The following is a 17,600-nucleotide window of genomic DNA, read 5'->3' on the forward strand; positions in this document are numbered from 1 at the left end:
GAAACCAGAGAAGTTTTCTCTCAGAAAAACCTGAGAGAAAAACTCTGTACAGATTCTTGCCCTTCTTCCTCCCTCTCTTCTTCAAACGATCCCCACATTGAATTTCCTCAATATAAATCATACCCATTTCATTTTTTCTCATAAAAACCAAACCCATTTCATTTTTTTTTCCTCAACCCCATTTATTTCTCCGGCCACAATGGCCATTAATACCGGAAGACTAAGAAACAGAGCACCGAAGGTGTCTGTTTCGCACTCTGTTTTCCCCTGTTTTCAATTCTCCTTCTCCTTCTTCTTCCTCTCTGTTCTACTGAGTCCTGGTCGAGTTTCAGGCCAAACGTCACCAGTTTTTGCCTGTGATGTGGCCAACAATCCTGAACTCGCCGGGTTCGGATTCTGCAACAAGTCATTGGCGATCGAAGCGAGGGTGGGGGATTTGGTGAAGAGACTGACTCTGCAAGAGAAGGTAGGGAATCTGGTGAATTCTGCGGCGAATGTGAGCAGACTCGGGATTCCAAAGTATGAATGGTGGTCCGAGGCACTTCATGGAGTGTCTAATGTGGGCCCAGGAACTCGGTTTTCAAGTTTGGTTCCTGGAGCTACCAGTTTTCCGATGCCTATTCTCACTGCCGCTTCTTTCAACTCGTCTCTGTTTGAGGCCATTGGAAAGGTCAGATTTCTCTTCTCTAATGTATAAATTTGTTTGCCTGTTTGTTTTTATCTTTGAGCATAAGGGGATTGGCTTGATAGGAGAAGCAATGTGTGTGATGTTCTGTGAACTTGTGATTCTTTCTAGCAATCATGATGTTGCTTTTTGTGGAAGAACAGAGAGCAGACGTGAGGAATCCAGATTCTGTGTATCTTTTTTACCCTTTTTTGCCTAGCGGCATTGACAAATCTATATCTATCGTAATAGTAGTAGTAGTAACAATAAAAGAATAGTTAAGGGCATTGAAGGAAGTGCCTACAAATTTTGAATTCGTTTTTACTTGTCACGAAATAAAAAATTACACACATGATAATTAAATAGTGTAACATACTACTCCCTCCAGATTTTTTTTTAACAAGAGACAATTTGGTAGATGTGATATCTCTAAATATAAGAAATAAGTATTCTTTATTTAAAAATTTAAATTAGTCTTTTCATTTTTACCCTATTAAATATATGTCACTTATTATCCTCCTGTGATAAATTTTCACTGATTATATTATTTTTCATGAACTATCTTTGCAAATAAGAATGTAATTAAAAAGATATGTATATACCTTACATATTTATTACTTTCATCTAAATTTAGCTAATATTTTGAGCCCAATAATTTTAATAGTTGTTTCTAATAATAAAAGACGGAGAGGGTATTTATATTTGTTTATACTCACCTACTTCTCGCTTTTACGGCAGTAAATCTCACTTTTGAAGAGGGGGTCATCTCATTTTACACCTTGACTTAATTTTAGGCGGTTAATAACATTTGATTCCTTAAAAACTCCACTTAGGCCCACTTAGTAAAATTAAATGTGAGAATATATCGTGCAATTCATAGTGCCGAGCTTAGGACAAGACTTATTACTATTATATGCACGTTTCATTAGATCCCTCCCTCTCTTCCCGTGTGTCTCGTCGGGGAGTTTATGGTTCTGTGGTTAACATGTGGTCGTATCCTTTCAGAATTATTTATTCAAATGTAAATATATCAGTTTGTGCAATTTTTTTTTTTTGCTTATTTAATATGTAAACTACATGGAATTGAACTAAAAGAAATAAAAAGGGGGAATAATTTTTTTGTCTTATTCTTTATTTTATAAAATGTGTCTGGTCCTTCGAAAGTTGGAAAAAAAATCATTTTGATATTAAATCTTATGATTGAAGCACTCAAAATTTTTTAATATCAAGACAGAAATTTTATATGTGAAAAAAGAGAACGAATTCATCATAAAGTAGTGGTTTTTAATTTTATTATTGATATTATTTTTTTAATGAAGTCTGGTGGTTTTTGTGGTGTTTTCAAAATGTACTAAAATTTAAGTTTGTTGGTTCAACAAACCAATTAGCTGGTCTGCTTTGGATTTTACAACGAAGCTTCATTGATTTGAATTGGTAGCTGTCTGAGAACATGTTATCAAATATCGTACACATTTAGGTGATTTTTGAATATGAAATTAAATATCATGATTCGAAAGGTTTGATTCTCTAAACCTAAATGTAAGTTGGGGTGTCGGCAGAAAAAAGAAAAAAATGAGTTGGGGAATTTCTTGGAATGCATTTATAATGCAATTTATCAAAATTGAAGTAGATATATAATTAATATAGGATGGAAATTGGAAAATACTGCCAAAAAACCAATTGTAGTTGAATTAAAAATTCAAACATGATAAATGAATAAAAGTAAGTTGGATATTGGAAGAGTCATTTTTTATTTGCCAATACTCAGATATAAATTATTTTTTCTCGTTTCCGAAATATTAGAGTTAATGTATATGTTTGTTTTAGTTATAAATGTAACATTCTAGTCCATTTTGTATCTAAGTTTATAATTTCCTTTAAATTATTTTTATTGGTTATATATATTAAAGAAAAAATTTCATATGAGAGTTTTCATTACAAATATATCTTAAAGAAATCAATACATATATATTTTTTTAAATAAATGATTAACTTAACTTTTTTTAATATTTATAAATTAATTATTTAGCTCCTATATTTAGAATGGGAGAAGGTAAATTATAATACCAAATACTGAATAATTATATTTTTGTTTGCTTATAAAATTTGGTGTCTAGGTAGAATACGCCCATGAATTTTCCGAGTTTTTATGTGCATTAATGCTTGAGAGAAGTAGATAGAGGGTGGTTAAAGGGGTTGATTTTTGATCTGTCCCTGTTGAATTTTGACCTAAAAGTGTAAATCTTTTAGGTGTATATGTATGATTGAACTATACAATTTAATAAATGACCCAAAAATTAAAAAAAGAAATGTAGGTTGAACTCCTAGTGGGATATGGCAGATTTTGATTAATACATTGAGAGGATCCAGCTTGCATGTTGAATTTTACGCCCAGGAGTGTGAAAGTGATAGGAGTGATGCTGATGGGTTTGTGACATAATTGAATAATTAACCAATCACTCACACTCACAATTCTTAATTTCTAATTGTTCAATAAATTTAATTGGCTGAACAATTATTACAACATTCTGTGGTTTAAATCAAATGTAGAGGTCAAGACAATAACACTTTTCTGGCATATATTTTACCAGTTACCACATTCTTATATGACAATTCATTGCTTTTTTTCCTCTAAAAGTATTGGTAGTTTAGTACCCGGTATTACTAAATCATTTTTTAGCATTGTCAAACTCGGTCAACATAATTTTCTTTATCGACAAAGTTAAAATCTTTTAACTTTGTTTGATAAGAATTGGGTCTCTTCCACTCGATTTAATTGTTATTGATGATGATGATAATATATTTTTTACTTCTCAGTTTATGAATAAAATTATGTTGTGGAGTATGCATTTAAAAGCATTGAGAAATAAATTCAAACTACCCGACACATTATAGGTACCATCCCTTTTTGTTTTTTTAATAGGTACCGTCTTATGGGCCTAAATATTCTTATTGGTCCCATATGATTTGTAGTGTAAAATAAAAAGGACTTTTATCGTGAAGTTTTGGGCCCATAAGAATTAATACTTAGGCCCACAAGAATATTGTAAAGTGTGGACTCATAAGAATATAATACATGGGTCCAAATTGAATCGTTATTCCCCATTTTTATGGCTTATAAGAATAGCTTTCCCTTGTCCATTTCAGACGGATATTGAAACTTTTTTGAATAATTCATTTTTTCCCTGTAATATATTGATATGTTTATGATGATTTGTGGTCATTGTAGGTGGTTTCAACAGAAGCAAGAGCAATGTACAATGTGGGATTAGCTGGTCTAACATATTGGTCTCCAAACATCAACATATTTAGAGATCCAAGATGGGGAAGAGGCCAAGAGACTCCCGGAGAAGACCCCTTGCTCGCCAGTAAATACGCGACTGGGTATGTTAAGGGCTTACAACAAAACGATGATGCCGATTCGAACAAGCTCAAAGTTGCTGCTTGTTGTAAGCACTACACAGCTTATGATTTGGATAATTGGAAGGGTGTTGATCGCTACCACTTCAATGCTGTGGTAATCTATATGGTTCAAATCAATTTTTTTTTTCCCTTTAGGCTCTTTTAAAGGCAGAAAAGACTAAAGAAATCATATATATTTATTTATTTATTTTGGTTAGGTGACACAACAAGATTTGGATGACACTTTCCAACCACCATTCAAGAGTTGTGTGATTGATGGGAATGTTGCTAGTGTCATGTGCTCCTATAACCAGGTTAATGGGAAGCCAACCTGTGCAGATCCTGACCTTCTTAAAGGAATTATTAGAGGCCAATGGAAACTAAATGGGTATAAATCTAATTATTCTGATATGAAAAAATTTACCAAGTGTTAAGTCATGTGTAATACTAATATTATTTTGATGTGTGTGTATATATTGGAATGTAGGTATATTGTTTCAGATTGTGATTCAGTTAAAGTGCTTTTTAATGACCAGCACTATACAAAGACTCCTGAAGAAGCAGTAGCCAAATCCATTCTCGCAGGTGTTAAAAAAAATTACAAGATTCCTTCAATGATATGCAATAGATGAACACTAATTGGTTATGCAGGTTTAGATGATATGCCTGCTGACTTACTTTGTTATCTGCAAAAATGCGAATGGATGGACAGGCTTGGACTTGAACTGTGGGGATTTCTTAGGGAAATATACAGAAAATGCAGTGAAGCAAGGGCTTGTGGATGAAGCATCCATAGACAAAGCACTGTCCAACAACTTTGCCACTTTGATGAGGCTTGGTTTCTTTGATGGTGACCCAAGCAAGCAGGCTTACGGAAACCTTGGTCCCAAGGATGTGTGCACTGAAGCGAACCGAGAACTCGCTCGAGAATCTGCGAGGCAAGGGATTGTTCTGCTCAAAAACAGTCCAGGATCACTACCTTTTGATGCCAAGACCATCAAATCTCTAGCAGTTATTGGACCCAATGCTAATGCCACTAGGACCATGATTGGAAATTATGAGGGTACAAAAATTCTCCACATCTTACAACTATTCATGATTTACTCATAAAGTTTTGAGAAATTACATGAACTAAAACTTAGCTTGACCTGCAATACCCACAGAATTTGTGTCTTTTTTTTTATAGGCATCCCTTGTAGCTACACTTCACCATTGCAAGGGCTAACAGCACTGGTTTCTACAAGTTATGCTGCTGGTTGTGCTGATGTGCAATGCGCGAATGCAGAGCTAGACGATGCGAAGAAGATTGCAGCTTCTGCAGATGCAACTGTGCTTGTTGTGGGAGCAAGTTTGGCCATAGAGGCAGAGAGCCTTGACAGACTCAACATTCTTCTTCCAGGGCAGCAGCAACTTTTGATCAGCGAGGTTGCAAATGTGTCTAAGGGACCTGTGGTTCTTGTCATCATGTCTGGTGGAGGCATGGATGTGTCCTTTGCCAAAAGTAATGATAAGATCACAAGCATTTTGTGGGTTGGTTATCCTGGCGAAGCCGGTGGTGCTGCCATAGCTGATGTCCTTTTTGGATTTCACAATCCAAGTAAGTCTCTCATACTCTCTTCACATGACATCTTCATGTACACACAACGTGCTTATTCTTAAGTAGCTAATTTAAGCTCTAAATTTGATCCTTTAACTGCATATATAATCATACATTCCAAGAGGGTAATAGAAAAATGTGAACTTTCTAACACAAAAGAATGAACTTTCTTAATGCAGGCGGGAGATTACCTATGACATGGTACCCACAATCCTATTTAGATAACGTACCAATGACCAACATGAACATGAGGCCCGATCCAGCCACAGGGTATCCTGGGAGAACATATAGATTTTATAAGGGAGAAACTGTATTTTCTTTTGGAGATGGAATAAGCTTCTCCAAGTTTGAACATACACTAGTTAAAGCGCCAGAATTGGTGTCTGTTTCCTTAGCAAATGATCATCCTTGCAAATCTAGTTCCTCGGAGTGCAATTCACTTGATGTTGCCGATGAAGAACACTATTGCTCAAACTTGACTTTTGATGTTCATCTAATGGTGAAGAACAAGGGCAAAATGAGTAGTGGACACACAGTGTTATTGTTCTCTAGCCCTCCTGCTGTACACAATGCTCCTCTGAAACACTTGTTGGGATTTGAGAAAGTGCATTTGGCAGGAAAATCAGAAGGGTTGGTTAGGTTTAAAGTGGATGTTTGTAAGGATTTAAGTGTGGTTGATGAAGCTGGGAAGAGGAAAGTTGCCTTGGGACAACATTTGCTTCATGTGGGAGACTTGAAACGTGTCTTGAGCGTGAGGGTTTGATATAAGTTTTCAAATCCTCACTACTGACTTTTTCTCCCCTTTTTCTTTCTTTGCTTTTTTTTTTGGAATATACTCTCATTGCTTACAAGGGTTTACTTGGATAGTTGGGATGAATTGGAGATAATTGTATCGAAATTATTTGATTTTTTTTTCCAATTATTAATACTAAAAAAATGTCAAATTTATCAAATGAATGTGTTTCTGCTTATATGTTGTTTCTGATATGATAAGGAACATAAGAAAAAGAAGGAGAAAGACATGTTTAAGTTCCAAGTTATATATTTCTGGGTGACTTCCCTTGCTCAATAGATCTGATCTGCTTTTGTTAGCAATCAAGATCGTCAAACTCACGAGTTGTTACACACCGAGTTCATTGAGTTTGCGCCTTGTCAACTTACTCACAAAGAGACTCGGTTAAACTCATTCATAGCTCAAACAAACTCAGTCAACTTGCCATTTTCACCTGACTTTGAGTGACTTGAGTGACTCTTTACCGAACTCAGTGAAAGAAACTCTTAGGCCCCGTTTAGTTGGGTGGAAAATCCAGATTTTCCCTTTGAAATAATGGAAATGGAAATTAGGTAGCAAATGATTTTACTGGCAAATGATTTATCACAACAATACCCCTTGATTTAAAAATAAAAAAAGAAAGATTATTTTCAACGCTTAAAATCTCATCACACAATTAGATATGTTTAGGATAAAGAAAACCAAAGCAAATTCAAACAGACTATTCCATGCAAGAACTATTATTTATTCTTTTCTTTTTGGGCCAAAACTTTATTTCATTAAGATTAAGAAATATTTTATTCTTTCATCTGGCAAGCGCTTTTCTTGTATGGTTCTTTGCGGGAAAAAATCAGACTAGCATAATAAGAAAAATATGCATGAGAAAGGATTGTACAAATATGTATTTTACGTCAAAATGTGATTATTAATCAATGGTAATAAGCGAAAATAACTCTCAATAAAATAAAGTAAATGCACGTCTTTGTTATATTGCATGCTAAAAGAGCTAGAGGTACTGAATTAAGGGCAAAAAAATCTCCCCTTGACCGGTTCTCCTTGCTTTCAAGTTAAGCATTAACTTAAAATGCTCTTCAATTTCGTTTATTTTCCCAAACCCTAGATCTCTACCCTCACTCCATCGATGATTCTCTTTTCTGTCTTTCTTCTGCAGAAAAAACAGAGGAGAAGAAAGACCGGGAGAGAAAATTAAATAAGAAGAACACCAACATACAAATGCACGCATGCAGATGTAAGACAAGGGAGATAGATATACATACACACGCACACAATCATATAATTAAAACAATTTAAGAATAATGGGGTTGTTTTATATGTTCTCGTTGGCTCTAACAATTGGTATGGTGATTTTCACGTTGAAATATTTTGCTGGACCTGATGTCCCAAAGTATGTGTTCTTCACCGTTGCTTATACCTGGTTCTGCTCCATCTCCATCATTGTCCTTGTCCCAGCCGACATATGGACGGTATTTCCAATCCGTTATAGTTTTATATTTTAGCTTTATATATTTATATATATGTATATATGATTATACTTACGTACAGTAGTATTCTTGTACTGTTGGTAATTATCTGATAAAACTCGATTCAGTTGAGTTACAAGACATTCTTGTTGACAGCTTTACATATCTGTTTAAAACGTTCATATTTTCATAAGGCAAGGAATTAAAACAAGATAATTTCTAAGGATTATTCATAATATTTGATTTCCTTGGGACTCAAATGTATTATAAAGCTGTTTATATGTGTTCTGAAGGATCCTGATCTTAGTTTTATATAGATTTAAGTGCATTATATTATCTGAAATGCAACCTTATCCTAGTCATTTTATTTCGTGAAATAGACGATTCATGGAGATTATAATGGTGAGATTTCCATCTTGTGGAGTTTGTCATATTGGAGTACGTTCTTACTTACATGGTAAGCTTCTCCTTTATGGAGTTTTCTTCAACGATTACTCATTTAAAACTCTTAATGTTGGTAGATCTGCTTCCTTGAGATCTACATGATATAGATACGACGTTGTTTCGAACCTTGGCCTTACCTGAACCTTAATTAATGAAAATTGGGGGGGGGGGGGGAGTTGATGATGAAGTATAAATAGGTTGGTAGAATTACAAACTCAGAGAGATCTTTGTATTAAATTAATTATTGGTCTAAACAGGGCTGTGGTTCCCACTATTCAGGGTTATGAAGATGCTGGAGACTTTACAGTGAAAGCAAGACTAAAGACAAGCATCCATGGAAACCTAGTTTTCTATCTCTCTATTGGTCTTGTCAGCCTTCTTGGACTCATGTTACTGGTTATTTTCCACACAGATTGGTTTGTTTCTTATATACTTTTGTCCATATATAATCATGCATGAATTTTGGGCTAATTATTATTATTAATTAATGTTTAATTAAAATTTTTTCAATTATTTAGGACAGGAAATATTATGGGGTTTGCGATGGCTTGCTCTAATACATTTGGTCTGGTGACCGGTGCGTTTCTGCTTGGATTTGGATTGAGTGAAATTCCAAGGAGCCTTTGGATTAATGCAGATTGGAACACTCGCCAAAAGGTTCTTTCTCACATAGTTGCAAAAATGGCTGTCAAATTAGACAATGCTCATCAAGACTTTTCCAATGCCATTGTGGTAAGCCACTTCTTAATTACTTCTATTATAACAAAGTACAATTCAATAATGGAATGAAATTATGAATAGACAAAAACCAAACATGATAGAAGCTAGCACCACCTCCAATTAGATATTAAACTAGCACTTCTTCGATCCTAAGGGGGTGTTTGGATGAAAACCAAACTATAGTTTGAAAAGTGATTTTAAGATATACGAAGTAAATATATGGAAGAGTTTGTCTTGATTTGCAAAAAAGTGCTCTTCAAAAGCACTTTTATACGATGCCAAACACCCCTTAAATGTAGAAGCTAGTTAGTTGATGTATTACCTAAAACTCTTTTCTTTTGTCGGTGTGATGAAGCCATTTGACAAAACTAAACTGTATCAAAACATGGGCATCGGTTATTGTTCAAAAGGGAAAAAAACAAACTCTTTCCTACTATACTACCTCCGGTCCTAATTATAAGACCCATTGACTTACTTGAGGAGATTAAGGAAGTAAGTTAAGTTAGTTATTGTAATAAATAAGTGTTGTCATTCCTAAAATATCCTTGCTAATTAAGTGTATTGGCTAGAACTATCATTATTAGAAGGACTATTTGGAAAAAATGTATAATATGAGAGACAAATGGATTGGGGTCTTATAATTAGGACCAAACAAAAAGTCAAACTCTTATATTAAGGACCGGAGGTAGTATTATATTTTGCAGACATATATAATTTGTGATGATGGTGTGCATTACCAGATCACACAAGCAACCTCAAAGCAGATGTCCAAGCGAGATCCTCTGAAACCCTACATGAATGTCATTGATTACATGCTGCTTCAGATGGTAAGGTCTATTATTACTTTGTGCATATGACTACTGGCGTTTCAGAGTTCGTTCAACTAATGCTTGATTGTAATTATTGTTTTTTTTTTTAATTTTCTAATAGTTGAAGGAAGATCCATCCTTCAAACCACAGGGAGGGAGATTAGGGGAAAGTGACATGGATTATGACACTGACGTGAAGTCAATGGCAGCACTACGGCGTTACCTTAAAAGATCTCAGGAGGAGTATTACAGATATAGGAGGTATATGCATTAAGGTTGGGCTGATGGATCAGATATTTATCTTTCCTTCTAGAGCTTTATTAATTTTAAGTTGATTATAGATTGATTGAATTGGCTTAATTGTTTCTTTTTTTTGGCAGTGAATATATAAAGTTCGTCTTAGAAGCCCTGGAGCTGGAGGATACCATAAAAAATTTTGGAGGTCGCAAAAATACTGGATGGTTTGCCCTGAACCAACTTTTGTTACTTTGATTGTCTTGTCTCCATTGATTAGTCAAGTCTGGATTTTTGGTTTACCGGGGCAGTCTTGTTTTGGATGAGGCTCTTGTAGTCATTATCCCTCTATCTGGAGATAGAAAGGGAGACACCCATACTTCATAGGAAAATTCCGAATATTAAAATCAGTCAAGCCACAAATTTCCTCCTTGGTATCATCTTTAACACCACTCATGGATAAGTGGGATTTGTCAGGATTAGCAATCAAATTAACCTGTAGCTTCAGAAAATTCAGAGTGCCTCTATTAAAATTTCAAATGAGTCAACATTTCCTTTACTACATTGAGGTTGAAACTTGAATGGTCTAGCTTTAGCAAAAAGATATAATAATCTATTCAAATGCTCCATATCAAGCACAGAAAATAAAGAAGAAATTGGTTCACCTTACCTCATACCTCTTTGACCTTTGAAAAAGCCATGATAAGAATGAAGAAAACGTTGAAGTTTTAATGCACGTCATAATACACTGAACAAATTTGGCAGGGAAATTTAACCCGCTTTGTAATTCCTTAACAAAGCTCCGTGCCACAGAATCATAAGCCTTCTTAATATCTTTCTTCATCATAAATCCAGAAGAGGTACTCATTGACTAACTCTGGCAACACCATTTCCAGACTTTCACAAAAGCATTTTTGAAATACACTTATACAGAGTGTTAGATAATGCTATTGACTAGCTTAAGACAGAAGCATCTTTATTGATTACTTCCAGGATAGCCTCAGAGATGTCATCTCCAATGATATCCCCAGTTGACTTGAAAAAACTCACTACTCTAACTATTAGGCTTAATTAGGGCTCTTATCGGATGCAATAGAGAACATGACATCTTTGACATCCTTTTTGGTAAGAGGTTTGATCAATTGACACTGCTGCATAACGTTCAGAGTTGGGCCTTCATTAATGGCTTCAATGGTTCCCAAGATACCTTGGAAATAATTATACAACCACTAACCTTCACTATTCTGAAAAGCATGAATTTTATTCCTTCTCACTCTAGCTTTCAAAATCCCATGGAAATATTTTGTATTAAGGCCCCACATTTCTCAACTGGGCTGCCTTTGCTTTTTGTTTATAGAAACTGCCTGTCATAGCAGTCACTCTAAGATCATTTAAGTGAACTTTCCTTTCTTCCTCCTGTAGTTCAGTATTCCATAAATCATTTTGGAGAGGCCCTTTTGAACTTGTTCAAGGATGTTTGGTAAACAATTTCTATAAGACTTCCCAGTTTCGGCCTAGGAGCTTTTAGTTTTACCATTACATGCATTAGTTTGGAGCCGTTAGCCTCACGTCGATCTCCAATGTTCTTAAACCAATGTTTCCAACTTGTCAGATATTAGTCCGTATTGAAAAATTTAAACTGCTTTTCTCTCTTCCTCTACATGGTTTCCAATCTAACCAGCAAAGGGAGTGGTCAGAGATACTTCATTCATGAATAAAACCTCATAATCTTCAAAAAGATCATAACATTTCTAATTCACTAAAACTCTTATCAATTTTTGAGAAAACCCTGCCTTTTAGATCCGTCAGTGAGCAAGCTTCGATACAGTCTCTGAAATCATCCATTTCAATAGCGTTGATTGTTGAACCTCCAAGGAGATCATCAAAATTCATCAGAACATTATTTGAAATCCTCCATTACAACCCACGGTTCTTCATAGCACTGGCTCATGTGTCAATGTTATACTACCTCTAGTCCGAAATATAAAACCTAATTGGTAGTGCAATTTGTACTATATAAACTAGATCTTCTATTTATGATCAGAGGCAGTATCTTTTCTCTCAGCTGCAGTGTTATAGCCATAGGTGAAAGTGATAAAAAAAATCTCTTCTTCAAAGCTAAAAAAGAGATTACTTCACAATTTATGTATTGGTTACTCCTTACCAGGATGCTTAGTTTCAACTCCTCTTTCTTCCAAGGAATCCCTATTCGTGCCAAAAACTCCTGTCGCAGGATTTAATAGCCCTCTTTCTTAAGTTTAGTTTCTGCAAAACTCATGATACCTGTATTATTATGATCACAAAAAACTGAAGCTTCTCTTTGTAGTTATGTCCAACAACGATGTAAACTGAAGCTTCTCTCAAGCCCTTTCTGCATGATACTATAGATAGTGATGATCATAAATGTTTTGAAGAGTTCAAACAAAAGAAAAAAGAAAGAGGTATACACAGACAGAGGGAGACAAATTCTTTGCTGTTATTTCTAGGAATATATTCTAGTGTTAAGGTTTAAGTCAATATATAGGCTAAATCCTCATTAAGATGAACAAAATATTATTTCTATGTAGCTAAATAATTTCACTGCTCTCCTTTTTGCTCATTAGAAAACTAAGGTAATATTCCATCGTTGCATAGGAAATATGTTTCATGCTTCAGGCCTGAACGAACTGGAAGATTGGCTGGAGTTTTGGATACAACTGGTACGCTTTACCTCAAAAAACTTAAATTCAGTAAAGTACACGTAGATTTTGTCTTTTACAGTTCAACTATGTTGGGAACATTTTTACCATACCAACTTTCTACTTTATGCATCAAATAACTTACCCTTAGATTTTGTTATGTTTGGAAGTCTCTCTTCATAGTATTCTCTCTCCTATTTTCCTCTTCATCCAAACCAAGCCTTACAGTGAAACACAGATGATGATGAAGAATCAAGACAGTTAATAGAGATCTTCTTTTATATACATACATAAGTATATATGCCACTTTCTTAATTGATTATCTCTTAATTAATTGTCAGAGTTTGTGTGGAGGTGCATATTGAAGAAGCAACTTGAGAAATCATTGGCAGTGGCATTGGGTTGCATGTCAGTGGCAATTCTATTAGCAGAGGCCACCATTCTACCCGGCGGTGTTGATCTCTCCCTTTTCTCTCTCTTAATCCGTGCTGTCTCAAGCAAAGAGATGCTTGTGCAGGTATAACTCATCATGCCAATTCCAAATTTGACAGATTTTCTTACGTACTAATCCCTTCCCTCTTAAGTGAGGGCCAAGATACTTTGATTTCTTACGTTTAAGGTATTTCTCACTATCTCATGCATCTTAAGGAACGCTGGTTACATTGTTAAATTTGTCAAAACAATAGTTTAAGATTCCTTTTTTTTTACCCCTTTTAATTGAAAAGGGGGAAGAATATTACCATAGATCTTAAGAAAAGAATTTAATCACCCAAAAGTCCTGCAATATGCGAATGACTAGTTTCAATGGAAAAAAATGACAGCAAGCTGACGCTGGTTACTTATTTGTGAGACTTTTTGATGATTATATTTATTCTTTAGAATCTCGTAGTGATTTTCCAGAAAGAATGTAAACATCAGCATTATTTTTTTTTAATCAATACGCAGCACAAGAATCATAAATGAGTTGTATTGTTTATAGCTTACGAATAATATGACTTATTTTTGGATTTATTAGATTGTTTGATTTGGGCAGTTAGCAGCTTTCATCCCATTGATGTATATGTGTGTCTGTACATATTATTCGTTGTTCAAAATGGGAATGCTCATGTTCTACTCCCTCACTCCAAGACAAACCAGCTCCGTAAATTTGCTTATGATTTGCTCGTAAGTTTCTCTATCACATCCCTCTCTAAATGGATTAATAATAAAGTGGATGACTTGAATGATCTTGATCTAATGTTTTTAATTTCAAATCGCCAAAACATTAAAAGCCTCTTCAAAATGAATCACTTTCCCACATTATAAAAAAAAAAAAAGAGGAAATACGGATAGTGAATAGGTTATTATAAATTATACGGCCTACTATAAATTTTTTTTGCTTCATATTATTATTTGATGATATGATGATTTGATTATCGGAACAATCATTTTAAAAATTGGCTCTTCTTGTGGCGTGTTTTGTAGGATGGTTGCACGATATGCGCCTCCCATTTCGTACAACTTTCTCAACCTTATTCACCTTGATGGGGGTGAAAAAACCATTTTTGAACAGGTCATTTTCTAGCATTGTAATTACTTTGATAAATTAGCATTTTTTATTAATGATATTAAGATTGAAGAATTAAAAGTGCACTTTATAAACTTAAAGAACTAGAATGAAACTTGGTACAAATATAAATGACTAAACATATGCTTTAGCCTTAATTGATTTATTATTGAGAAAATTATTAACTTGATTGCAACTTAAACTTTAACTTAGTGCAACTTAATCCAGCAATTTTGACTCAATTGAATCGCAATGCCTTAATTAACTTTAATTCACTAAAACTCAATCTCTGTAATTTTAACCATTTCAACTTTAGTTTTAAACTTTATGAACTATATAATTTTATTTTCTAAAATACAAAGATTAATAATTTTAAGTGATTAAACTATAGGGACTGAATTGTGTCGAGCCACTCCTCTGGTCTTATTTATAAATCACTTTTAACATGTTTTATAGAGGTAAAAAAACCTTAAACTTTATTAATTCTCATTTAAAATTTAATAATTTTTCAACTTTATGCCTGTTCAATATATATTATATCTCATATAAATAAAAGTCAACACAATAATAAATAAAGGGTATATCTATACAAAAATTTTCTCTCATAGCCTTATAAATAGTACAAAACATTGTCTTTTCTCTCTATCCAGTAAATAGGACTAAAGGAGTAAAATTCAAGGATCAAAATACCACTGAGTCAAAATTATAAGAATTGAGTCATACCAAGTTAACGTCCAGAGAGACTGAGTTGAAAGGGTGTATTTGGATTGGAAATTTTTTATCAAAACCATACCGATGTTATTTTCTGATTTGAGCAGATTGGAGTTGGTTACATGATATTGATATTCATTGTCTGTGTAGAGGATGGGAAATATTGACGATGCTGTACCTTTCTTTGGGGATGGATTCAACAAAATTTACCCGCTCATTATGGTTGTATACACACTTCTAATAGCAGGCAACTTTTTTAGTCGCATCATTGATTATTTTGGAAATTTGAAGATTTTCAAGTTTTTTAGAGATGATGCAGAAGATATGGATGGTTTTGACCCTTCTGGCATAATCATTCTACAAAAAGGTCAGTCCAATTACTGCGATACTATATTTAATTAATGCCAGAAAACACACACACACACACACACACACATATTAGTTGGAAATACTAGATATAGTACAATTAGTGTAAAAAAAAAAAAATTCACTCCCCCCAATTCTAAATGTAAGAGCTAGTAGAGGAGTATGTTTTCTACATAAATTATTTTAGCCATAAATGTAACATATCAATCTATTTTATTTCATAAATTTATTTTAAAACTCCCCCTGTAGATTGCACTTATTAAGGAAGTTTTGAGTAATTCTTAATCGGAATGAAAAGGAATAGTTTCTCATTTTCTTTTCAGAGCGTTCCCTTCTGCAAAAGGGGCACAAGGTTGCGGAGCATGTTTTCCCTCTAGCAAGGAGTTTCAGCATTAGTATTGATGTTGAGTCCACCAACAACAATACCTTGGTTTGTCACTTTCAAATTCAATTGCAATATTTAATGGGAGAAATTGCTGAAAATTTTCCCATTATAAAATTTATTCCAAAGATACCCAATGACTCGTGTCCTTGAGCGAATGCAACTTTTGTTTGGCTGCATGAACAGCAACATATATTCAATTATGTGTACATGTCTTTTGTTTTGCACATAATTGAAGTAAATTACACAAAGCCGAAAAAGAGTTATATTTACTGAAAATAAGTTGTACATGGGTCCATAAGCAAATCTCAGGTGCCTTTAAATAATAAATTTTACAATAGGAAAGCTTTCAACAATTTTTTCTATTTAATATCTTATGTAACTCTCCGTTCTCAATACATAATTGCTTGATATTTAGGATCAGAAAGAGAATATCACTGAGGCTATAAAACACACAAGTAGCAGTAAGCTGAGATCCACAGATGATGATGTTGATGGGGATGATGAAGAGATGATTCAAAGTGACGAGAGCAAAAGTTTTGAAAGCAGAAAGTACCTTGCGTTAAGGGCAAACGTGAAGGAAGAAGTTCCCATTAATACTAATGATGGTGACAACAATATAAGTTCCCCAACGTTACAAAGAATAGCTTCAAGATGGGAATCCATGAAAAATGGAGTTTCCAGTTTAAGGACCAATAGATTCCTTCCTCTCACTACTCAAGCTCATCAGGGGGGCAACAATACTATTGTTCCTTCCCAATCTTCAAGTGGTTCACTTGATGAAATCTTCGAGAGACTAAAACACCCACCTTCACAATATATAGATTAGTTACTAGCCCTATTCATTATGTGAATTTCAGCACACTTTCTTGTATTACCTCAACTTCTCTGGTCCTAAATATGTTAAAGCATTTTCAACTATACATTACCTCTGGTCCTTAATATAAGGGCTAGTTTAACTTTTAATTTGGTCCTAAATATAAGATCCTAGTTCATTTTATTTTTCATATTTATTCATTTTTTAAGGTAGTTCTTGTTGTAGTCGCACATGTTAAATTTTTGTTAAATGATAATTCTATCTAATATACTTATTAGTAATGGTATTTTAAGAAAGACAACATCTATTTATTATAAATAAGTGACTTACTAATTTTCTTAATCTACTAAATTAGTTAATAACTTTTATATTAAGGATTGAAGGAGGTATATCAAACATCTTAAAAAACTAGATTTTATATTAAAGACCGAAAGTAGTAACTAAAATATAGTCATTTCAGCCACCAAGATTGAATAGAATTAGTTATCGGATAAAACTCAGGTCAAGTTAATTAGTTTCATTATGTCAGTTTTCAATAACATTGTGCCACCTGTATAAGTTTCAATTAACGCCAATTTTTCTTTTTTCTCAAGAGCTCATGATTGATTTCAGATCATGGGTTTCTCCTCTGTAAACACCACATATAATCCATGCGCGGTTACAGATGCTGTTCTTCAGGATTGTTCTCAAGGAATCTGAAGTACTTCTATTACCTAGTTATAATGGTGCTCTGTGTTCTACCCTCTTCCTCTTACATTCTCTTACCGCCATCGGAGTTGCCGCCGCCACCGGTGACGATGACTCTTCTTCAGTCAAGTGCTCTCCCCTCATAGTCGTTCTCGTCATCAGTATCTTCGCAAGTGCTTTTGTCATGATTACCTATTAAAGCATCATCTCCTAACTCTACACAAGACGAATCTAACTCCACCAAAACGGAAAAAAACGATGCAATGGTTAAACGACGACGATGAGTTGGT

General features: G+C 34.2%; 2 protein-coding genes across 2 annotated transcripts; both read left to right on the forward strand.

Annotated features, from left to right (window-relative positions):
- On the forward strand, positions 1-6,634 carry LOC114756091 (beta-xylosidase/alpha-L-arabinofuranosidase 2-like). The gene is made up of 7 exons (XM_028945011.1): positions 1-670; positions 3,894-4,181; positions 4,285-4,454; positions 4,554-4,651; positions 4,779-5,129; positions 5,253-5,663; positions 5,843-6,634. Exons 1-7 carry the CDS (start codon positions 200-202, stop codon positions 6,424-6,426), a joined length of 2,373 nt encoding a protein of 790 aa, XP_028800844.1. The 5' UTR covers positions 1-199; the 3' UTR covers positions 6,427-6,634.
- A 1,117-nt stretch (positions 6,635-7,751) lies between these two features.
- Positions 7,752-17,509, forward strand: LOC114756095 (LMBR1 domain-containing protein 2 homolog A-like). Its single transcript, XM_028945014.1, has 15 exons — positions 7,752-7,919; positions 8,297-8,373; positions 8,618-8,776; positions 8,879-9,092; positions 9,821-9,907; positions 10,011-10,150; positions 10,270-10,350; positions 12,758-12,852; positions 13,143-13,318; positions 13,835-13,965; positions 14,266-14,353; positions 15,209-15,425; positions 15,748-15,854; positions 16,225-16,482; positions 17,288-17,509. The coding sequence occupies exons 1-15, from the start codon at positions 7,752-7,754 to the stop codon at positions 17,507-17,509; spliced, it is 2,220 nt and encodes a 739-aa protein (XP_028800847.1).
- The last annotated feature ends 91 nt before the right edge of the window (positions 17,510-17,600 follow it).

Source organism: Neltuma alba, unplaced genomic scaffold (genome assembly GCF_004799145.2).
Source record: "Neltuma alba isolate B1F8T4 unplaced genomic scaffold, ASM479914v2 tig00010371_pilon, whole genome shotgun sequence".
Taxonomy (NCBI): Eukaryota; Viridiplantae; Streptophyta; class Magnoliopsida; order Fabales; family Fabaceae; genus Neltuma; species Neltuma alba.